This window comes from Amphiura filiformis, chromosome 2 (assembly GCF_039555335.1).
Source record: "Amphiura filiformis chromosome 2, Afil_fr2py, whole genome shotgun sequence".
In the NCBI taxonomy this organism is placed as follows: domain Eukaryota; kingdom Metazoa; phylum Echinodermata; class Ophiuroidea; order Amphilepidida; family Amphiuridae; genus Amphiura; species Amphiura filiformis.
In genome coordinates, this window is record NC_092629.1 from 13,506,793 (window position 1) to 13,533,169 (window position 26,377).

The following is a 26,377-nucleotide window of genomic DNA, read 5'->3' on the forward strand; positions in this document are numbered from 1 at the left end:
ACCATGCTATCTACTGAAGATAGTTTATACGTATAAGCACCTTGCTATCTACTTAAGATAGTTTATATTGGCACCTTGCTATCTACTTAAGATAGTTTATATTGGCACCTTGCTATCTACTGAAGATAGTTTATACGTATAAGCACCTTGCTATCTACTTAAGATAGTTTATATTGGCACCTTGCTATCTACTGAAGATAGTTTATACGTATAAGCACCTTGCTCTCTACTGAAAATAGTTTATATTGGCACCTTGCTATCTACTGAAGATAGTTTATATTGGCACCATGCTATCTACTGAAGATAGTTTATACGTATAAGCACCATGCTATCTACTGAAGATAGTTTATATTGGCACCTTGCTATCTACTGAAGATAGTTTATACGTATAAGCACCTTGCTATCTACTGAAGATAGTTTATACGTATAAGCACCTTGCTATCTACTGAAGATAGCTTATATAGGCACCTTGCTATCTACTGAAGATAGCTTATATAGGCACCTTGCTATCTACTGAAGATAGCTTATATAGGCACCTTGCTATCTACTGAAGATATCTTATATAGGCACCTTGCTATCTACTGAAGATAGCTTATATAGGCACCTTGCTATCTACTGAAGATAGCTTATATAGGCACCTTGCTATCTACCGAAGTTTATTTAGACACCTTGCTATCTACTGAAGATAGCTTATATAGGCACCTTGCTATCTACTGAAGATAGCTTATATAGGCACCTTGCTATCTACTGAAGTTTATATAGGTACCTTACTATCTACTGAAGATAGCTTATATAGGCACCTTGCTATCTACTGAAGATAGCTTATATAGGCACCTTGTTATCTACTGAAGATAGCTTATATAGACACCTTGCTATCTACTGAAATAGCTTATATAGGTACCTTACTATTTGCAGATAGGCCTTTCTTGCACAAAACCTTTGTTGTTTATTTAAACCTTCAGGTTATAAAGGACCCTACAGACTTTTTATTTGATGTAGAATATTTGATGCAACATGTCTTTCTTATTTAATCTATTCCCAGTAATGTTTAAGTTTTAACGAATGTTTGATGACGTAAAATCGATAACATAATATTTCTACCAGATATTCAACATAATACATCAATTTTATGTTATCAACTATTCGTTAGAACATTACTGAAAATAGAATGGGAATAGATTAAATAACGAAGACATGTGACATCAAATATTCTATGTCAAATACTCCAGAGTCTGTAATGAAATAAGACTCCATAATAAGAAGACACAAGAAACTCATTTGTTTATTTATGTATGTATTCAGTGCTCACATTTTAATAACAGAAATAATCTGCCAAGATCAACATACATCTTCAGTACGAAGAATGAGAAGAAAAATAATAAGGAAACCATCAAGTTTCCCTCAACTTCCAAATATGATCCTTTCATACCAAGAGGTATATGTTTGATTTAATTATTCCAAATCATACTTTTTTGATATGGTCTAGCTGATATGATCTTTTTAATAACAAAGGTAGATATAAATTCCCAAATGTGTGATTTCCTTGATCCTGCTCTGAAATGTTATATTGCAAGCAATCATTGCTTGAGTTAAACAAAATTCAACTCTTGCAAATGTTTCATGCAGTGTATATATTTTTCAGGGAGGTCATAAAATAAAATTCAAACCTTTTTTTTTACTCTGATTAAAAAAATATGTCCGCATATCCAAATACGAATTTGGAAATTAAGTAAAACATATACTTCTTGTTGCTACGAAAGAACCAAAATAGAAGTCACTTACTTTACATCAAAAACACAAAAGGTAAATATCACAATTATTATTATTATATATATTTATATATAATATTTACACACAAAAAAATGGATGCTCGACCATATAAGGCAATGTATTTTTTTTCTAATTTTCCCCAACCAGTACTCTTTTTGAACCACAAAAAAGTACATTTTAAAACAACAAATGAAGTGGATAAAAATACAACTTTTGGTCGACGCATCGCATGATACACTTGAGACAGCATGACTAGTTATAAAAATCTCATCATGCAATGTATTATCGCATAGGGTTTTTAAAAAACATCACTATGTGATATGAACACTTTTATACAAGCTCAGGAGCATGATAGGATTTTAAAAACAATATCACCGTGTCTACGTGACTTTCTAAGTCAATAATACATTTTTTGAAACTTTTTCATTCTTCTTTTCACTCACATTTTTATAATTTACATTGTGATCATTAATTTTGTAAATTTGTGATAAAAAAAATTGGTCATACTCGGGCACTTAATTATCACTCAGGCTCTAATTAAGACACTAATTTCTACCTTTTTCTATATCTTCCTATAGTGTGCACAGTGCTTTGACCTAATGATCTTTGACCTTTTCATCGTTTACATATGGTGATCTTTGACCCTACTTACATGTTACAAAGCATTTTGACCTTTGACCTTACATGATACAAGCATAATTTCTACAAAGCAAATGACCATTTAATAATCAGTCTCTTCCACATCATTAGGACTACTTCTGCAATACCTCATTCAATTGTTTAAAAGATGTGTTGCAGAAGAAGCACCGCACCGTTTGTGTAATTTGTGTAAGTTGACCTTGTTTTCCATGTGTTCATTTCAAATATTAGTATTTTTTTTGCAATATCAAATATGGCCACTTATATAATCACTGCTTGGAAACATAAAATATTAACATTAATTTGGCACATCTTGTTTGGAGTTGGTTCAAAGTTTAAACACCCCCTAATCCAAAATGAAATGGATCCAATGTGTGAACATTCAACCAATCACATAGCATAACATGTTACTCACTGGAACCGTCTACTTTGCTTGGAGGGAATTTTAACTTTTAAGTGCGTGTAAATCTTCTTATAATTAAGTGAACCACCAATACTGTCAAAATCAGTAAAAAGCTGAAAATGCTTATTTGATTCCGAAGGGGGAGGGGAAATCAATGGAAGCATCTATGGTAATCCATCAATTGGCCTTACACCCTCATCTCCTATCAATAGGCACTTCCTGGAAGAGATAAACGTTAGTTTTTATAATAATTATAACATGAAACAATTTCTAAGTCATCAAATTTGCCTAAAATGTATAATGTGCAATTGTAAGTTTTAAGTTCAACCAACTTTTTACTGCAAAATAATGTTTTTGTTCTTCTTTCAACCAAAATTCTGAAAAACATTGGTGCTTAAAGTTTAACTTTTGAAAAATGACTGGTGCTGAAATTACAGTGTGCAAATAGTGCTCTTCAACCTGAACAGAAGAAAGCAAAACAGTGCAGGAGAAAAAACTGTGCCATTTAATGCTTTTCAGTTTTAAAAGTTAATACAAGTTTTTTTTTTTTAACTCGAAAGAATAATTTGATAAACCCAAACTTTAATCCTGGTTATCAGCTTTAATTTTTTTTAATGTTTGATACCGACAAATTAATCTCTTTATGCAACCGTTTGTTTGTTTGTATGTTTTTCATTATTGCTGATAATTTCTACCAATGCCATTGGACATATCAACTCAAATTATAGAACATGATTACTGTAATACCACTTGATTTTGCTAATTATGCAAAGAGCCAAGACTGGCAAATTTAAATATATGCAAATACAATCAAGCACAGCTTGATGAATAATAAATTTATTACCAAATGAGCTGACATATAAATAATAGCAACATAACCAGTCAAAACACATCATTGATTCAAGTAATAGATAACAGATACATTTGGTACGGGCATTCTTAAATAATCAATTTGTTTTGTTACAACATATTCAAAATAAGGGAATTATAAAAAATGTGCTTATAAATTAATTATGTTTATACTGAAAAATATGATGACAAACATGATTGTGGAATTTAAAACATGATAGACATGTTCTTGTGCACGGGTGAGAACATATTTTGACTTGATGCCTCTCTATTGATTTTGTTTTCTGATACTGAACATTCCACTTCCCTACAGGGCAACATGATTGGTGCAGAATAAAGTCTACATGATTGGTGTCGTACAGAATTTCAGATTGTTCATAACATGGTTCAGTTTGGTAAGACACAATTCGCCAAACGTTTACAACCCTGCTAAACCTTGTGTTTGTATGTAGGGGGGTGGGGTGCATGTGTGTATAATGTGAATTTGAATGCATGACTATCACGCCTTAAACAATCTTTTTAAAAAAAAATTGCTTATTTCTTGTCTTGGCGAACATTAAGACAAGTACAGAAGATATGTGCTACTACTACAACTAATATAAAATATACTTTTGTTTGAAAGAAAAAAAATCTACATTATTCCAGACATAGCATTTCATGCTTCACAGTGAATCCAGTAAACTGGTGACTTTTTTCCCAACATGCACTATTTCAGAAACTATGAGGTCAGAGGTCATATTGGCTATTTTCTTTTTGAGGAGTGGCAGAATTACCACTTTTCTCTATTCATCTGTTTCAGTGATGATGATTCAGTACCAAAATAGTATATACAATATGAAATATTGCTACGTTTTTGTACTACCATTATTCTAAAAGACCACTATGTCAGCCTACATATCAATCATGTGATAACTCCAAAAGAATAGTGCATGCTGGGAAGGGTGAAGGTCAAGTCACCTTTGTAGTCCAATGAAAGGGGCATGGATACGATACACCCATGGATATACTTTTACACACCAAAATGGCAGCAGCAAAAATGAAAGAGAAATATTACAGCATTACAACTCACGTAAGTTCAAAATAATCGCATAAAAATATTTGGACATAAACCAAGGAGATTATACCCAAAGAGTACCGACTGAATCAAAATTGCCCAGTGTGTAACGCTACAGGAAATTCGCCATGTTGGTTTGTCGCTCATGGAGGACAAATAGTATACCTGAAATTGAATGAAAATTTGTGTTTTTTAAGATTGAGCGTTACAAATATTTGTGCACTCTGCGCAAACTTTAGGCACAACGCATTACGCACACAACAAGGTACTTAAAACACTATCTGCACTCCACGAGCGACACACAAACATGGCGGTGGAGTCGGTACTCTTTTGTTCAACCTCATTGACAAAAACCCATGTGCTAATATTATTCAGTTAGTTCAATAATTCAACACTATTATTCACAAAATATTGGCAAAAAATGTCCTTTTTGTACCTTTACACACGTCCAATAATATTGTCTAAAAAATTGTGTTAGTAACAGTTTATCTTTACATAAAACGACATCGTCGTTAGGCAGGAAAAACCTCATAATGTGCTTGTGGCCCCTGAACATGTTTAAAACAAAACTACCAACAGGTTACAGTGGGGTTTTGCTTTAAACATGTTCAGGTTTTTCCTGCCCGACAACGACATACTTCTACAAATAAAAGATTTCAATATGTACGTCCATAACATGGGATTTTGTACTTATAATGTCCAATTTCAGTACAAAAACAACCTCTTTTCTACCTGTACTCAGCCTGGTTTGAAGATCACTACCTGCCAATCTGACATTGCCTCTGATTGGTCAATTACATGATATCTTCATTTCATTCACTAATCAGAATGGAGCTTTGCAAATAAATTACTCCATTTTTTTGTGTGGTGAAATTATTCTAACAATGTTGCTGATTGGTCCAATTGATAATGAAAACTTCTTTTTGACCAATAGGCAGGTAGTTCTCATGGGGTTAAGGCGACAAAAAGAAAGCCACCCCTGTTCTACAGGCGGACGAACCTTTCAAGTAGGGTCTGTCAGTCCTATTTATTTTCCTTTTCGAAAATGACCTTAAAAATCACCAAAATCTGTATAAATGTTGCAATATCTTGAAATAGAAACATTTTCCCCCAATTTCTTAACATCTGGGGCAGGTCCGGCCCGTAGAACAGGTTTTTTGTTTGACGCCCAACTACCAATTTGAAACATTGCAAATTTTATGACCCAAAATCTTATTATATTGTTAATACAGTTACGTTAGTGACCACACAATCTTGTTATAATTGGCTGTTCCAGTTGAAATTCACACACCCCCCCTATAGAAGACATGACCTTAATCTTCAACACAAGGAGTATGAATTTCAAATGGGTTACCTCAATGGGTGACTCCATTTAAATTCTTCACCCCATGTTTGGGAGATTAAGGTCATGTCTTCCATAGAGGGTGTATGGATTTCAACTGGAATAGCAGTTAATGACACTTTCGAGAGCAAGTTTGTATACATACATATATGGCACAATCGAAACAATATCTTGTTTTTTATTGAAAGAACTCTTCTTCTCTATAGAAAATCTAATCTTGTGCACAAAATACAATATCATTTAACTCCAATCTCATCCCCAGAAGGCTACTTTCATTGACCTTCAACCACTAGAAACTGGACAAAGTTTATGTCCTTTTCATTCTGAGTATTATTCTCATCCACAGAGGCTACTTTCATTGACCCTAAAACTGGGTTCATTCTATCCAGGCCAAATGCACTGTGCATCTGTGGATGATGTAATGGAGTTAAGAAGTCAAAATTCTTATTCACACAAAAATTAATATTTAAAACATAATATATGCACAAAATACTGACTACGGCTCCCTGTTTGCAAATGAAAACATACTTGGCCAGTAATTCACCTATTTCCTTTTTTTAAACCACAAAAGGAACTATTTCAACCAGGGTCTTAGCTAGGATTTGACAAGTGCCCATCATTTTCTCCAAAACGGCCTGTCCAAAACCTGACCCTGAAAACATGATAGCCTACCCCTTCTCAGTCAGTTTGTAACTATTGGCTATAGCCTTGATTTATTATTCTGATCTTGTTTTGAGTTCACAGAACTTGACCAAGCATTATTTTTAGAATTATAAGCATCTGTCAAAGGCATTAATCTTGCCCGTCCTAGGAGCAAACTGCCTGTTCAAAATAACAGGCAGACAGGTGGCTTAGCTAAGACTCTGATTTCAACCCCTTATTTAGCCCTGACATTACCAAAATCTTTGCTTTTTTGTGCTGATGTTAAACACCAATTTATACAAATAAAAAATACATATATTTTGGACTGAAACCTAAAGTTCTTACTCGAAACCTGGCATCATAAAATACTCAAAACTGGCCCCATTTAGTAGGTATCTTTAGATATCATATGCTATGCACTGTAACTGCAGATTCCAACTCCAATAAATAGTTAGTATCATTTTTGAACATGCCGACTGCTCATTGCCAGAAGTGGGTGAGTGCAATAGCTGCCCTGTGAACATTGGGCAATTTACACATAGTATATTGTACTCATCTACATATGGCAGCTATACATGGGATGAGATCAGTTTGAGCACATGATGCCAACAATTTGCATTATTACTTCATGGCAGCCTTGACTTAAAGTCCGAATCTTACAAACAAAGATAATTATACAAACATGCTACAGCTCAGAGTCTAACTCAATGACATATAAGAGTGTGAATGAAGTTAATCTTAGCAATTTAGTTACCGTTCAGTTTTGACACTAAAGAAAATCTGTTGACAATTGTTACAGTTCAGCTTCATCATCATGCACTAAAAAAAATCATTATTACTTAAATCTCATACAGTACTTTACTAATTAATCATACAAACAGAAAAAAATGTGATAAACTAACCATGCGATGAGTTAGTTACACATAGGGTGTTCCACAGGGAGGCATTCTTGGTCCACTCATAAATAGTTACACTTATAATAATAATTTTAGCAGCTGAATAAGGATAGGTAATCACAATTTTGTACTCAGAAGGCCCCATTCTCACATTATACCTATAAACAATATTTTGAAAGTACATTTATCAGTTAAAGACGCCCATTTTATTTTATTTTGTCCCCATTAACGGAGTCATATTATGAAAGTTATAATTTTAAACCACAAGGAACAATAAAATGTACTACAATGAAATTCTTAGTGATGGTTAACTTATACTTATTATTTATTATTATCATTTTTTTAAATCAGCTGCTTAATCCATTTGATTCATTTCTGGAAATTATTTGAAATTATCATTTGTTTTGAGGTTCAAATAATTGGTACACAAAACTAAATTTGGTATAAATTATTTTGTTTTATGTTTTTAACTATAATTTGGTAGTTGATCATTTCAGTAACCACAGAAACCTACAATTTTCCCACTGAAAGATAAATTTTACCTGCTCCTTATGGTTTAAAACATAATTTACATGATATGAAAAAAATGACTCGGCCATAGGTCAACCTTTAAAGCAGATTATCTTTGAATAGAAACATTTTCACAACCATTAACTGAGCAAAAAGAGTTTTGTAAATATACTCATTTTTATGACTTTGAGTTTTATAGCCAAATATAATAGTATGTGAAAAAATCCTATGACATAAAGAAATCTGCTTATTAGGGTTCCAGACCTCTTCTTCTTTTCAAGTAAACAATGACAATACAAGCTCATTTCTAGAGGATAAAGTCCATTGATAGGCATTGTTTGCTGTGAGGCCACTCCTGATTTAAGTTTTGAAAAACAAAACTCGGAATATTTGTTTTTTTATTTGAAAAGAAGGCTCTCCCTGGTAATATGTTTTGTCATCAGCTAAGAATCAAGTAGGCAATCATATAGTTCATCATGACCTTTGACCCTGGCAGGTTAAAGAGTTCATGACCTTTGACCCTCATAGGTTGAAGATCTCTGTGATTAGTGGAAAGAGGCTCTCAAACTGGCTGTCAGGTAGCTTCATTTGCATGAGGTCGCTGATGTGTCGTGTCACGAGGTCGCGTACGTCTGTCAACTTCATGATGAGCTTGGCAAAGAACACTTTGTCCTCTGGATGATTCATCTTGGACAGTACCTGATGTGAGAGTAAAAAATAAAACAATAAGAGATATATTTATTTTAGGAAAGTTACGATTTTCAAATGTGAATTGTTGTCGATATGTTGGCCGTTCCTGCAACACTTGAGCGCTGCCTTCATTGTCATAATCATCATCTTGGCATCACTCTCATCTCAGTCCTTCTCATCTCATTCTCTGCCTCATCCTCATTATCGCTGCAGCCATCACCACTGTCGCCATAATCTTCATCCACCACCTCATCATCTTTCTCTTCATCTCATTGCACTGTCTTCCTCCTTATCCTCCTCATCACTTCTACCAACATCATCATCACTGTCCTCCTTATCTCATCATTGTTTTCCTCCTTATCCTCATCATCACTACTACCAACATCAACAGTGTTGTTGTCATCATCATCATCCCTGTCCTCCTTATCTCATCACTACTACCAACACCACTAGTGTTGTCATCTTGATCATCTCATCATCACTGTCCTCCTCATCTCAATAAGTAGATTACCATTTCCATGACGGGTGGTTCTGCGACGGTAAAACACCAAACATTGTCGTTGTCGCAACAACGGTTATCAGACTCTTCACGTGTTGTAGAATGAGGACGACGAAGCATTACAAAATCGATGACGACAACATTGAGTGTTTTACCATCGCAAAACCATCCGTTGTGGAAATGGAAAACTCCCTATTGTCCTCATTGTTATTGTTTCCCTTCTCCTATTCTTCATCATTATCACTACCATCAACATCACCAGTGTTGTCATCATCAGATCTCATCATCACTGTCCTCCTTATCAACTGTTCTCCTCCTCATCACTACCACCAACATCACCAGTGTCATCATCCTCCTCTCATCATCACTGTCCTCCTATTCACTATCATTATCAACACCACCAGTATTGCCACCATCATCATCTCATTATAACACTATCTACTTCCTCATCTGGTTCCTCATCTACTTCCACCCTCCTCATCATCATCACTACCAGCACCAACATCATCAATTAAAACAAAAACACCATCATCAAATTATTACCTGGAGTGTTTCAACCATTGGTCTTTGTATCTTCTCAACATCTTCTCTGTTTTCTATATCTGGTCGATCTGAAGGGAAAAATAAGAAAAACAATGTTAAATAAACACCGGAAAATCATCAAGAACAGTTCATGAGAGATGAATTTTGTATTAAAAAATCCATAGCAAACAAATATGGGCTATTCCAATTGAAATCCATACAAATGTAAGCCACCCATTTAGGTAATCCCATTTGACATTTACAATGCCTTTGTGGGTCATGTCTTCCATAGGGGGTGTGTGGATTCCAACTAGAATACTATTTGGACACACACAGTACACGATTGTTTTATCAGCGTTATGGAATACTGCCCTCTATTGTCAACCAATAAGGATGACACTAGCCACCAGCGAAGAGGACAATCATGACATTTACTTTACCAATCAAATAAAGACAAAACCAATTAATAAAAATTCCATTTGAAATATCTATTCACTAAGCAATTATGATACGTCCACAAAATCAAAGAATAAAAAAATTCCCTGGCCTTAACGCTAACCAGTAGCTACCAGCAAATAAGTCTGAATTCCTAACAAATCATTACTCCCATCCTCTAAATACACAGTTCACCGACCTCCAACTACAGCTACACACTTGCAATTTAACCTATTTATTTCTAGGTATCAAACCTCATAGCCAATTATGTTAAGGTCGTGGAGTCATAACTTGAAATGGGTGCACACAAGTGAACTTGGCATTTGCGATTGAGATTGATATTGACTCTTAGTGCACCAACGAATGCCCTGAAGATAGGGAAATTTGCGTCATGAGTACAGGATACAATCACAAATCATCGCATCCCTGCAAAAACAAACAATAAATGCAGTGTCGTCTGCTCCATCCAAAATGCCTCTCAAATAGGTAGGCCTTAGTGTTGCCAAAAATCTGGCGGGTTTCAAAACAGCACATTTTCATTTCTGGCATGCACATTTTTCATTTCTAGGGCACGATACTTGTAGAAGCATGAAATACTTGTTAATTAAACTACCCTCCTTTTCCTAGTACTATATGACATTAAATATAAATGACAATTATGTTGACTGATTTTCACTGTTTACAAAAATTGTTTTTAGCAGAGCAGTGGGAGCGGTGCTGTGGGGGCGATGTACCCCCATAAATCTGCCAAAGGTCTCACCGTCTGCTTCGTCTGTAAAAAATAGCAAAATTGTTCCAAAAATGTCAAAACTTCGGATAAATATACCCCAGATCATGAACTTTCTGTGCAAGTTGTAAAAAATAGGATCCAAAAATCAATTTCAGAGGGATAAAGGTCTACTTTTAGCCTGAATGAAGATCTCTCTTGAAAAGGTCTGCATTTGGAAAATCCACATGTACACCACAACAAAATGTGCATCAGCACATGAAGGTCCACTATTGCCCCTCCAAAATCAGCACCCTTCAAGATATATCATGGCTATGTCCCTGAATGTAGCCCAATCAGGTGTTTAATGACCAACCGTGGCAATACCGAGACAGACAAACCAAGGGTATTATTTGACCTGATTGGATATGACACACTCTCATTACTGGTAAAACAGGTATATATATTTAATCTGGGCCTCCTTTTTTACTGCATTTATGCGATGGTATGTATGAAATAGTGTACCAGTACATACGCCACAGGGCTGAGGCACTCAAATGTTATTTTTTCTAACAAAAAACAGGTTTCTGAATAAAAATTTCAGGATATTTTTGGGTGCAAGATCTACAATTGGGCCAACTATAGCTTGTGGAGCTAAAGAGCTAAAATTTTGTGAGTTTTCCTAAAAATAAAAGTAGGGTTTAAACGGGAGCAAGATTCCTTCCTAACTGGGGGTCTTCGGAACTACCAGTGAGGCTGAAATTGGATCCTTGACCACAGCATTCACATACTGCTTTTTTGTGTTAGTGACCCTTGTATGGAGGCTGTTTGAATACCAAGTCTAAATTTACATAGGGCTACCCTCTGCTACTGCATGACCCCTAGTCTAAGAGACAATCTTTTTAAAAGAGTTGCTTGTCCAAGAGACAATCTTTTTATAAGTGCTGCAAAAGAACCCATGATATTGATAATAATTATATCGTCCAATTCTGGATTCAAAGCTGTGCTTGAAAGACACCGTCTTTATAGTTTAACTAGGCGGTCCCGCGTATTTGGCGATTCTTAGCTGTCGTGATTACCTGCCTGATGGTGACTGTACCCACCAAGTTTCATGCCCATACAACTACGACAGTTTTGACTAATTTGACCTCAGATGACCCCTGGTAACCCAAAATGACCTCCCAAAAATTTGGCTCTAAATGTTGACATAGTTAAATATTGAAAACTGATAAGTATCAAAGTTGTTAAACCCAAGGGACATGATCACCTGCAAACTGCACTGCCGAATCGCAGATAAATATAATCCAGTTATTTTATATTATAATGCACATAGAGGGCGATGTTACGAACTATTTTATGGTGGAGCAAAATCATTGTTTGTAATGTAATTGTCGCTGGCCGCTCTTGGTGCACAAATCGCATAAAGGATGAAATCAAAACTTGACCGGTGGTTGATCGCCTGTTCCGTCCGGTTTCTATTGTTCTAAACGATGGATACCGGACGGAACCGGGCGGAACCAGCGGGAGTTTTTCATCCCTAAGACACCCCATGGGTTATCCCAGTTGAAATCCATAGGTTTATCTGGTATTCCTCAGTATGCACAAATGGGCTATTCTAGTTGACATCCATACACCCTCTATGGAAGACATGGGTATAGATTTCAAATGGAGTCGCGCATTCAGGTAATCCCATTTGAAATTGATACTCCCTATGTAGATGATTACGGTTGTGTCTTCCATAGGGGGTGTATGGATTTAAATTGTAACAACTCATTTTGGAGCAGATGATACTGGATGGGTGATTCCATTTGAAATTCACACTCCCTGTGTAGAAGATTAAGGTTGTGTCTTCCATAGGGGGTGTATGGATTTCAACTGGAATATAATTACAAGCCACATACCTGGTGATATAATAGTGATAGCCTGCATCAGAGCCAGTTCTGACTTTGAGAGATTCATGCCATGCAGCGCCTGCACAAACTTCAGAGTCGGCTCGGCTGATGTAGCAAACCCTGATGCCAACATGGCCTCGCAGCTCCACTCGCTCCCTGTGATGTCGCCCACCACCGAATTCCTCTCTGGATTGTAGTTCTCTGCACACCGCAGGATGAGGATCTCCAGAATGGCATTCTTGATGAGAACTGCCTGGTCCTCGTACGAAAGTCTCCGAAACGCTGGAATGGCCTTTGTGAATGTGACAGTTTGTCTGATAATGACCCCCATCAAGGTCATATTATAAATCATAACTTCTTGGTTCAGTTCAGGACTCTCTGGTCCCCCCTTATCGTCCAAAAAGTCAGGTTCAGGCTTCAGGTCCTCCAACTGACCGTTGCTCTCGCAAGACCTCTGTAATTGTGGGCACATGGGGCGCTTATTGTCCATGGGACTGTTGCCCCCAGTGCCAGGTTCAAGTTTGACCTTCACAACATCTGATGTTGTTTTTGTTGTTCCACTACGGCTGTGTTCACTGTCTAAACTGTCCTCGGTTGTACCATTAACGTTGCTGTGGAGTGAACTGCCGCCCTCTGTTGGTATTGTTAAGTCCATGGGTTTTGGAAACGGGAAACCATTCATTTTAGGCATACCACCACCAAATTTGGGTGGGCCACCGCCAAATGGAGGACCACCACCAAATTTTGGAGGGCCACCATCGCCACCACCAAAGAAGTTTCCGCCCATACCCATTGGAGGGAACTGAAACTTTGTAGGATCGTAGGGATAATCCTTAGGATCCCGACCCATAAAGACCATGCTGAGATCATGCACTTTCTGTAGGATTTGTTCAAATTTGCCATGTGGCTGTGGGAAAAAACAAAACAAACAAGAATAAGTTAGTTAATGCTTAGTTAAATGAGATCTTAACTGATTATAACTCAGTAGTGAGTCGTTACGTGTAATCTGATTATCACTATGCACCTGATCACGCTTTTGAGTCCTGAACCATGACTGGAATGATCCCCATACAAAGTGTAATTAGATTATCACTATATCCTGAATCCTGAACCATAATCGAAATGATCGCCACACAAAATCTACCGCATATACTATCAATTATAAAAGGTGCGTACCTGGGTAGTGAATACCCGACCACAAATGGCTGCCTTGCTCCTCTCACAACAACACACACACACCTCCACCAACACCCCCCACGCTAATACTACACACACACCCCCACACACAATATCAAGGTCAATAAAATACAAAATGTTAACTTTGCAAGAGCGTGATGTGAACAAAAATTAGGTATAAAATGTGTGGATTAATCCAGAGATTCAAAACCTACCTTGGCAGGTCAACAACTAAATAAAAATCTTAACCCCATGAGAACTACCTGTTGATTGGCCAAAAAGAAGTTTTCATTATCAATTGGCCCAATCAGCAACATTGTTAGAATAATTTCACCACACAAAAATATTGGGGTGAATTATTTGCAAAGCTCCATTCTGATTGGTGATTAAAGTAAAAATATCATATAATTGACCAATCAGAGGCAATGTTAGATCGGCAGGTAGTGTTCAGGGGGTTAAACAATTGCTGGTGCGTGAAAAAAACATGCACAAAAAAAAGTATTACTTGTTACTGTAACTATGACAATTCAACTTCAGGACTTGAACATAAGAACAAACAAATTCCACCGAAAAGTTGGTGAACAGTGATGGATTCCTGGCCAAGGGCTGAGTGCTACTCTATTTTGTTCTTTTGTATGCATGCCACCACACCAGTTGATTAATAGTCACGTTAAGTTTTACGACAAAACAGAACAATATAGCATTCTCCTCATTGGGAATACAATGCCAAAAGTACATTGGCATCACCACCAAACTTGTAAGTTTTGCTGCTTGTGTAAGAAAGGTACTGATTTATGTCCTGTTTGTTTACCAAGGTTTTTTTGTGTGTATTTTACTCCAAAAATGTATGGTAGCCATTATTTGGTATAGTAGTCACTGTATTAAAACTGGCGGTAAATGTTCTGAAAAAAAAAGGGAATTCATGTGGCTCCAAGTTAATACCTCTCTTTTTGTTTAAGATGAGTATCATTAATTATTGTATTGAACAATGACCTCAGAAAATATGTCATTTTATGATACTTTTTGTCAAAATTACTTTTAAAAAGAAAGATTTATGTTTTATGCTTGAAAAGTGAAGGATTGACCTATCACTTAGTTCATGTTAATATCGAGGGGTCAGAGCCAAAAGGCCCTAAGTACAAAACGCCACTTTTTTTTCATGCATTAGTGATACACTTAGAGTTTTACGTATTCGCTGGATAAAAGTTTCTGTGGTTATATACAATATATTCTGCATATATAGGTTATATTGAGATTAAATGATTCGAAACACAATCTATAGACATTTTAGCCTAGTGTTTTTACACCACCCTCCAGTTCTACACACCACCTGTGTATGAGAAGATACAAGGCAGTAAGTTTCTAGAATATTTCCTATCATCAACATTCATCAGTAAGCTGCAAGTTTTGTGACAGACAGTCCAAAATCTAATTTTATTGATTCAATGCCCCACTCTTCCATGAAAAATACATAAATCTTGGCATGTATAGGTGGGGGACTTTCATCTTTTTGTCTAATTTTTTTTTATCATGGAGGACTTTTATTTTTTGTATCTAAATTTCTTTTATTATTTTTATCATTATTTAACACCAACCTGTCTGCACATGGAAAGCCAGTGTTTCAGCTCATTCATAACAGTTGAATAAATAAAGGCAATAAATATATCAGGTTATAAATCAACCTATATCATTTCTTTATGGAAATAGCAATTATTTTTGTCTGCTGATCTGCCCCATTTATATTCACCCATAGAGGAGTCTGTTGGCAGTATAGTTAAAACACTGCAGTATTCTGGCAGTAATACTGATTTTACACAGTTGGCACTGCATTTCATATAGTTGTGTGGCACCATATTTTCATGTAGTTGTGTAAGTCGCAACACATTTTAAGAGTTACAAGTGGCACCACATTTTACCCAATTTCAAGTAGCACCACATTTTACAGAAATGCAAGTGGCACTGCATTTCACATAGTTGCAAGTAGCAGTATAGCTCAGTGTGGCACCAAATTTTACAGAATCACCAGGGGCACCACATTTTATACAAATTTAAGTGACACCACATTTTATTTACAGAATAAGCCCAATCGCCATTCTAACTTCCGGTTTTTGAGAGCAGTTTTAGGACACTTTGACCTCTGACATATCAGGAAAATTTACGTAATTATTATTAATTTTCTTATTATTGTCACAATTTAGATCATTAAAAATACCAAATAATTAATTTATAAAACACTAATATTTTTTATATTTGTTTTAAATATTGTAAAACATTTTGGATTATATTTTGTACGTTCAAAAACCCAATATTTCTGAATTTTCTGAAAGGTCAAAGGACAAAGTGTCCTAAAACTGCAAAAACTGTCCTACAATGCATTGCAAACTTCCAATGCCGATTGGGCTTATTGCAAGTGGCACTGCATTTCACATACAAAGTTGCAAGTGGCATCGCATATGGCACCAAAGTTTTTCAGAATTGCCAGTGGTACCACATTTTATACAATTTCAAGTGACACCACATTTTACAGAATTACAAGTGGAGCTGCATTTTACACAATTGCAAATGGCACCACATGTTACAGTTGCAAGTGGCACCACATTTTTATAGTGGCAAGTGGCAATGCATGATGCCATATTATCATTTTGAGTTATATATAAAACCGGTGATATATTTAACTGTTCTGCACCTCTACTTATTTCAAAATATTGATATCCACATCTAACAATAGTTTTTTTGCTATACTGCGACATGGCACATAACATAATCATCTGTGACTGTTTCTCTTTGAACAATATCTTTTCAATACACTAATTCACAGTTCTATGACCCTCAATCTATACCACACCTACAGCAATGACCTTTCCATGTTTGGGTACCAAAACTCATCCCCCAAACTAGTCATAAAATTTAAAACTAACACAATTGAACATCTTTGGAACAGTGCTCAGAAGAAAGGAGGCAATATTATTTCCCTGTTAGGCAGGATGGCACGCCAAACGTAAGGTCATGACCCACCCAGGGTCATGACCTCAGCAACCAGGTTGTCATTCGTCACTTGCCCATTTTGGTATTTTATCCCCTGGTTCCTTTTCATTCTTAAATCAAAAACATAAGATCAAGGGAAACAGATTCCAGGTGTTGAGATAATGGAATTTTCTTCCTCAAACATGCTCATCTGTCTGGGCACAGTTCATTAACTCTCTCCACACAGGTGCAGGTGTCGCCTGCAGAAGACAAGTTTCAATTTTTTTTTTAAATGCAAAATTTCAGAATTGTAAACTTTCATGACCATATTTGGAATAAGCATGAAAAATGCATTAAAAGAGTACAAACAAGCCTAGTGTTAGTTCAGTGGTTCTTAAGATAGCTCTTGATATTTCGAAAAAATACCTAAACAATTTTAATGTTTAAGTGTATGGCTAAACACACAGAGCATTAACCCTTACATACCTTTGTATAGGTTGGGTACAAAAACTCATCCTTCACTACATAGAGCCAGAGGTCAAATTTTGAGTTTGAATTGTTAAACCAGGGTTATAAAACTGTGCCATTGGAAGTGAGGCCAATTTGGTTCATAGTATTGGAGACCTCTGAGTAATGCAAATATTGTTGACAGATAGTTTTGATTTTGACCCAAACCTTTCGGAATTTGAATCAAACTTTTATCAATTTGGTGTAAAGCATACTTGAATACATATTTTATGTAGGCTCCTATAACTTGCAAAATAAAGAAAATGAATACAAATTTATACTAATGTTATCATAACTTTCAGGAATATGTTTAAAATGTGTCCCCATCATAATAATAAGGCCTACTTCTCCATTTTGTTGAATGAGAGTGGCTAAAGTTGTTTGATAAATTGAAAAGTCCTAACCTGAAACACTATAATAAAAATAACTTTATAACAAGTGTAACATTTTATCAATATTGCAACTCTTCTGAGAACTCATAACTGCAATCACAACTCACCAAGACAGGACTCCTCATCAGTTATGGACTCAGACAGTCTATTAATGTTGGGCAAGTTGGAATGTATATGTATGTAAAATCATGCATTAAAGAAAGTGAACTTAATTTTAACTTTGTGAGTAAACCACTTTTTTTCTAGAAATCATCACAAAATGTCCCAGGCCTACTTGAACAACCAAAAACAAGGTACATTTATGTACTGATCAATGGGACATCTTAATATGATAATGTAGATACCAAATATGAACACAATAGGTAAAAGAGACAAATTTGAAAATTTAGAAAAAATTTGCACTCCACTTTTGTAGCCATCAATTTTAAGCATGTGCACATATAAGAGTAAAACACAATTACAGGGTTGCTAAACCCGTGAGCCCAATTGTAGCACAATTGGGTGACTTTTGGAGACTTTCTCCAATTTTTGACAAGGGCAACTTTTCAACATTGGCTCCCGCAATTTCCGGTAGTTTCCTGCCCCATAGAAACCAATGGTTAAGACTTGGTGCGTGAAAAAAACATGCACCGAAAAAGTATTCCTTGTTACTGTAACTATGACAATTCAACTTCAGGACTTCAAAATTGGGGTAACTTTTCGATGATTTGACCTCCCGATTTGGGCTGAAATTTTCTGGCAACCCTGCACAATTTTATGCAGGAAAATCATGGAAGTATGGTGGATGCGCAAGCACAGGAAAAGGCTACAGGATCCATTTTAACAATTTGCTATTTTCCGTTAAATCAGACTTTATAAAACCCAGATAGAACACCGGTTCAAGGACAAGGCAAATAGTAAAACAAGTGCCCAAATTAGGTATTTTCCATCGCGCAAAAAAAAAAAAAAAATTATATGTTGGGATTTCTGGCAAAGTTGAAGCATTGTTTCTACACACATATTTTTAGCTTTGAAACAATAATACTGTTGTCATCTTCTCAAGTCAAATGTTGTTCTTTCAACATAAGAAGTCCAAGTTTTGAGATATTTTCTCACAATATCAGAGCTAACTTAAAGGAGGATTCCGTGATCCTAGCATCCTCTTTTTATGACATTTTTCAGTAGATATCCACGAAAAAAGCTTATTTCCAAAATTTCTGTTGATTCCGATTTTGCGTTTGCGAGTTATGCATGATTATGTGTATTACACTGCTCCATAGACAATGTGTTGTAATTTCGTTCTGGTGCACCAGAACGAAATTTGCCGATATTTTGGCTAAACGAATTAATCTGCAAGAAATATTTGGTACATAAACATTATGTAGCCAGTGGTATCCAGTGGTGTAAAAATCTCAACTGTTTTTGGGAAAAGTGAGGGGATGAGGCTGTGGATCACGAAATGCCCCTTTAAGAACCGCTGAACCAATACAAGGCTTGTTTGTACTCATTTTAATGCATTTTTCATGCCGATTCCAAATATGGTCATGAAAATTTACAATAAAATTAAACATTGAAACTTGTCGTCTGCAGTCGACCCGCTTTGAGAGAGTTAAGGTTGGTCTGAACCCTGGAATTATGGAAACTTTCGGGCCTCATAACTTCTAAATTGTTGGTCTAAAGTATATAAAAGTATACATATTTAGAATGGCAAAGACTTGATAAATTCATCTGTGAGGTCAAATTTGGGCCAAAATGGCACTTTTGGCCCAAAATCCCAAAAATAACGGTTTTGGCCCACTTCTTTTGTGCATCATAACAAAAAAATTCTTGGGCCAAAATTATTTTTTATTAATTTTAAAAACTAGATCAAAATATCTAGGACACGTTTTTTCTTTTTTTTTTTAATTTTAACCAATTTCACCAAAAATACTTGAAATTTGGGCCAAAATCGGGCTTTTTTATGATTTTTTTGAAAAATCAGCATTTTTTGAACATTTTTGGAGAAATTTCTCAAAGTTGGTCGAAAAAAAAAAAAAAAAAAAAACGTGTCCTAGATATTTTGATCTACTTTTAAAAATTATTTAAAAAAAGATTTGGCCAAAGAATTTTTTTGTTATGATGCACAAAAAAGAAGTGGGCAAAAAACCGTTATTTTTGGGATTTGGGCCAAAAGTGCCATTTTGGCCCAAATTTGACCTCACAGATGAACTTATCAAGTCTTTGCCATTCTAAATATGTATACTTTATATACTTTGGACCAACAATTTAGAAGTTATGAGGCCCGAAAGTTTCCATATTTCCAGGGTTCAGACCAACCTTAAGTTAGCAGACCCCTCTCATATAGTACATTATGAACCCAACTCCCCATTCTCACACTTAAGCCATATCTTTATTGTTGATGTATTTAACCCATGATATCCAATATCACTCCCAATTTACCCCTTTTTTGCAGCAAATTCTAGTTCAGGTCAGGGGGAACAACACCAGTAACCTACTAACAGCTAATAGTCCTACATGGTGGCACATATTTGTCAGAAATTATACTTTTCTTAAGTTGGTAGGACCACCTGCAACTTTTTGTTGGGTGGGGGAAGCAAATCTACTTTCTGCAGGTTAATATTTTACTGAACATCCAAAATCTCGTACTTAACCCACCTTTGACTACTTTTTGATAAATTATTGTATCAAAGAGCTCTCCAAGAACCTTTTGAACAAAGTTTTAGTGATAATGACAATCCTGGGATGACAATGAAACAGAAAGTTACATGCTATAAAAGGAGTTTGATCCTGCAGTCAAAAGTTTTGTTAAAGTTTTGACCTAGAGCTACTCTCAGACAGTGAATAATGAGTTTTCTTTTGAATCACAATTCCTACAAACTTATGTGACCCCAGAACTTTAATAAAATTAAAAAGGGCATGTCTTTAATTTAAAAGTTAAAGACATGCCCTTTTTAATTTATTAAATTTTTTATCAGTTTTTTAGAAACTTGCATGTTGCAGTCAAACCTTGTACAACAAAACCATGTAGAGTACAATGCTGTTACTTTAGCATACAGACTATTAAAATTTTGCATAAATTGTAATTTTGGCAAATTTATATGCAATGCAATATGCATGTACAAGACAGTAAAAATTCAAGTTTTTAAACAAAGGCTGCAGCTTTTGATCCTAGCAGTACAACTTTCATCAAATGCAAACCAGCACCAATAAAAAACAGGTTCCAACACAGTAGGACTAGACTATAGTACATTTACACCGTTTCTCTCCCAATAAAATCCCTCACAGAACTTTGAAGGTAGGTGATCAAATAGCTAGACTAAGAGTGAAAAGAACAACTTTCTTTTTGACAAAACGCAAACAGCTTTTGTGTGCGTTCCCCCCATCAATCCAGCGATACCCGCATGGCCCGATTATTCCCATGTCTGTTATTATTGCAACAAAATCTACTAACAAAGGTACCAACCCAATACCAGTTGCAGTAGCAACTTTTTTTTTTCATGTTTCAAATTTTGAATGGGGAGCAATGCGAGACATTGGAAAAGGTGAGCAGAGGCCAACGATGGTTGACAATGGTATTTGTTCCATCACAAGCGACGCGACTGGTGTTGGATTTTGTCTGAAAAAGGTGTGCTGTATGCAAGAAATAGCCTCACTCTCTAAGGCTACATCCAATGACCTGTATTTGTATGCTAAATCTAACTAAAGAGACTCCATATTGATGGGTATGAGTTTTGATACACATCAGGACATATGAGTGTATGTGTATGTTGAGGTGAGAGGACTTTGGCCTGGGGAGATTGCAATGATCTTGAACCTGGTATTACTTATACACAACTGGAGGGGTGTTTACCCCTAGCATGCTGATGTCATATTCATAGTCTACAAATCAAATTTGAATATTTTTATCATTTGATTAATTTCAAAATTTTCATGAAATTTATTTCAGAAGTTTAATATTTGAAATCCTCATTACCATGACTGGTTTTGGTATAACAGTCTGTTATGGAAAAAAATCTACATATTAGAAAAGACTCATTGGTTACTTGTTGAAATCACCATCACTTGTTGAAATGTACTGTATCATCACTTGCTTTTTCAATCAAGGTAACAATTACATGTAAAATTCTGCTTCATTTGGTAAAAAAAAAGAATTTTGGATTTTAAAGCAATTTTGTAATCAACAAGAAATGTGCACTCAAAAACATGCCCAGTATATGTACAACATTTCTTGAGATGTTTTCTGGAAGCGTGTTCCAGATTTGCAAGTCTCAACTTGGTGGAAACTTTTCCACGATGGCAGCATACAAAAATCTAAAAGCAATGTACTTTCAGGACACTCACATGAGCCAAAGATGACCTCATTACCAATGACATCGTTCAATGAACTCCCATTCAACAATCACAGCTCACCAAGTCAAACTCAGGTTGTGGGGTATGAGTTTTTTTACCCAAAACTTTCAAAGGCCATTCTATGAATGTGTACTCATATTGGGGTCATGGAACTTAGTATTTATAGATTGGGCTGTTTCGGATGGTCCTGACTTCACCAGCTGCATAAACTACCCGGTCTCAAGTTGTTTGATAAATGGGGGGAAAAGAGGAGAAAAACAGCCCATTTCCTACCTCAAAAAGAACAAAAATCTCAACAGACAAATGATGCACACATGCCATGAAAATGACAGGTTTCTTTCATGACACTTGTGGAGAGGAACAAGCCTGCTTCATTCCCCATTTGTTTGTTTTATACTCTCTCGCTCTCTTTTGCATGTTTTGTCCAACTTTTGTTCATCAGAAAATGGGGGAAACTATGTCCGATTGGTTTTTGAACCAACTATGTCCCGTAACTTTCTTCACTTCCTAGCTTACACCTCTTGATTTCTTTCAGAATAGTTGTGGAGAGGAATAATAATTGTTCTTTCCCCATTTGTTTGTTTTATACTCCCTCTCTCGCACATGTTTTCTCTGTTTTGGGTCCACCAGAAAATGGGGGAAAACTATGTCCAATTGCTTTTTGTACCAACTTATTTTCACTTACTACATTACACCTTTTGTTGCATACACTTTTAGGATATATTTTTAGGACTTAAAAGATGAAAAACTGACAGCCAATTTGACACTTTTCTTTAAAAATATTTTTATTTTACAACTTGACGAATTTGGATTTGTAACAAGGGGAAAAGGAAACTGTTTTAAATTTGAAATTATTTTCGATAATTATTACGTAGATTTTATAAATTCTAGTAATCATGGATACCAGATGGAAAACAAAAGATAAAAGAAAATCAAGTCAACTTTTTCCTAAAAAATGACAAAAAAAAGGGAAAAAGAAACATCTTTTGCTGATAAAAGTCAGAAAAATGTGCTTTTGCAGGATATCATCTAGAAGGCAATTAATAGCTTTTAATGGTGTCTTACTCGCAATGCTAATGACATGATGAGCCACAGGGGAAATGGAAACGGACAAGCTTTGTTAAAATGCTCGTTTTGATCCAAGAGCGCAAGAACGAGTCTTGATTTCTACTATTCCTGTGTTGTACTCTGCTCTTAATGGATGGTGAAGTTCAATTACTAAGGCGGATCTGTACATCTTGGGCGGTGCTTTGTCCCTCCCGTAAGGAGAAATGATACAATTCCTGTTGCAGGACTGGAATTCAGTTTATTTAACAATATCAAGACTTTAATCAATGTTTGAGAAATGCTAAAGAGGGTAATGATCTGACATCTAGAGCATAGCTCTGACACTGCTTTGAAGTTATTTCAAATAATTTTTTTGTTTTGACATTTGAAAATACATTTTGCTTCATTAGTGGTCTTATTGTCATCCTGACCCTAACCCATGTCTATTACACAAGTCTTAAGTAAGCCCATGATATACCATGTCGTTGTCTGTCCAACCATGTCTTTGTCGGTCTGACCATGTCTTTCTCTGTCTGACCATGTCTTTCTCTATCTAACCCTGTCCGTCTTAAAACCATGCTATACTTACTTTGTACGTGAAGTTGGTGCCTCTTGCTTCTTCTTTCGCCTTCTCTAAACCACCTATGAGCTCTTCTTGTTCTTTTGAGAGTTTAGGAACGCTGACTTCGGTCGGCGTGACTGGTGTGGATGTACTGACAGGAGGTGGTGTAGGTTGTTGTTGGTGTTCACGGCTTTGTTTCTTCTTGTTTTTTCTTTCCAGAGGCTTGCGTGTCTCCAGTCTTTTCTCGTCCCATACCCCTAGAATGACAAAAGTGAAAAAAGAGGACATATTAGATGAAGGGTTAATTGTTTGGGAGATGAGGACAAAGCACCTACTACAACAGCTCTTTTCAGAGCCACCATCTCTGTAGTAGATACGGGGCAAGCTACTCTGTAGACAAGAGGTGGTCTGAATGCAGAACTCCTGAAGGAGATGTAGTTCATGCCTGGAATTATTTTCCTTTTTTTAGATGTTCTTTCCTGCAGGGGTGCGAGAGGCCACACACCAAAAAAGACGAAAATTACTTGAGGGATTAAAGTCCACTTTTGACAAAAAGCCTGAAAAACAGCGTGAAAGTAACCAGAATGGGTCTAATACAGGCCGAAAATAAAAGAAATTGCGTAAATTTGGACTACAAAAAAGCCTGAAAACTTACATCCATCCCTGCTACTTATAAAAAGCTGAAAAACATTGGGATAAAAACACCAAATATAGGCTGAAAATAAAAGAAAACACATCCATTTTGGCATATAAAAAAGAGGAAATCAGCTGAAAAGAGGAAGTCTCACATCCTTATTCCTGGGCAATTTTGACAATCAATTGGAAGGCATTTTATTTGTATCTGGAAGCAAATTTTCCAGGTTAACTAGTCAGCTACATGTACAGCAAAAACATAGTTCTCAATCATGTTGATCTTAATTCCATACCAATGTGCATCATGATATGGGTAAAACTGGCAAAAATAGGAACACAAACTGAAAATGTTGGTAGATGGTACCTTAATTTTTGATGCCAATGCACTTTTTCCAAGGGTTAAGAGCCTCCGACTGCCTTTTTGGTGTTAGTGAGCAAACGGTGGCATGGATAAGTAGTAGGATAAAGGGATGTGAAGCAGGCTGTGACAAGTAATGTGCCAAAATGTGCTATGCCTAATGCATTGCATTCAATTGCTACAGCTACATACATTATTTTTGTGTTCTCTAAATATTCGCATTAATGTGTAGCGGGAATTTTTTCATGAGGTTACTATTTTTGCACTTTTCTTGCTAATTTCAGAATCGTGAATTTATAAGCCTGTGAAAATATTTTGTACATAATAGGCCCTATTCTTTAATGTGCGAAAGTAACCGTTTATAATCACGAATACAAGAAACCGTAAAATTGCTCTGAAAAGTTCGTGAAAATAAGTACAACTGTTCCGTTATGCAGTATTTGACTGGGCTATTCCAGTTGAAATCCATACACCCCCTATGGAAGACATGACCTTAACCGTCCATAAAAGGGAGTGTGAAAGATTAAGTTCATATCTTCCATAGGGGGGGGGGGGTATGGATTTCAACTGGAATAGCCCAAATAAGAGTACAAAGGAATACAGATTGAAACCTTGATTTAAACATTGATGGAACATGTTTGCTAGTTAGTGTAGCAGAATGTGTTTAATAATATGTCTCATGTATTGCACTGAACTGGTACAGCAGGGTGAAATTATTTTTGATGATCTGCAAAATGGGACGGCCATCAAGATGTGGGAGGCCAAACCATACCAGTGATATACCAAGAGTCATGGGCGTCAATCCTGGGGTGGGGTGGGACATGTCCCCCAGCTTTTTGGCAAAATGACCCATTGTTTGTTCTTTTTAGCCAATTTTTGACAATTCAGGCAGACTGTCCCCCCCACATTTCAAGACCGATTGACGCTAATACCAAAAGTAACCCTACAGTTGACCAAACTATGGTGAAAATGACCTCTGTTGTAGACTTTGTAAATCATCAAACCTAGTTCTAAGGATCTGTGTTCTAACCCACATTATAACAAATAGTTATGGCCCAAATGATAAGTTGACAAAACGACAATAGTGTGTGGCAATGTGCCAGTGTCACATATCAACTGACTGCACATTAACTACACTTGGGTTGCCAGAAATCCAGCCCAAATTGTGGGGCAAATCCACAAAAAGCCACCCAACATTTTCTTATTTTAAATTATTTGAGAAACAAACTACTGAAACTTGTGTGGCCAATGTCAAAAAACACTGGTTTCCATGTAACGGGAAGCAGCCAAAAATTGTGGCGCATATCATCAAAAGTGGCCCAATTGGGCTTCAAAATCGCATGTCTGGTAACCCGTAACTACGCAAGTCATTTGACACCTCAACTGATTAGAAGAAAACTTTTTATCTTGCTACAATTACAAAATACAATGAATTTTCACAAGTGGTTCCACGTGGTCACCCTAGATAAACTTCTCCAGACTCTTGCCGAGATCTCGTACGAGCGCTGCAATGGTACATCGGTAAAGCTCCTCTATGTCAAAGCAGAGTTATGTTATCTG

The 26,377-nt window shown here is 36.1% G+C and overlaps 1 protein-coding gene across 5 annotated transcripts in view; it reads right to left on the minus strand.

Moving 5' to 3' along the window:
* Positions 1-1,277: 1,277 nt before the first annotated feature.
* LOC140145914 (vitamin D3 receptor B-like) overlaps positions 1,278-26,377 on the minus strand; it is a 495,422-nt gene continuing 470,322 nt past the window's right edge. For all 5 annotated transcript variants that reach the window (XM_072167634.1, XM_072167633.1, XM_072167635.1 and 2 more), the window contains 4 exons: positions 23,854-24,083; positions 12,859-13,756; positions 9,838-9,905; positions 1,278-8,804 (listed from right to left, as the gene is read on the minus strand). In XM_072167634.1, the coding sequence (XP_072023735.1) occupies positions 8,628-8,804; positions 9,838-9,905; positions 12,859-13,756; positions 23,854-24,083 (1,373 nt within the window). In that variant the 3' untranslated portion in view covers positions 1,278-8,627. The remainder of the gene's footprint in view (positions 8,805-9,837; positions 9,906-12,858; positions 13,757-23,853; positions 24,084-26,377) is intronic.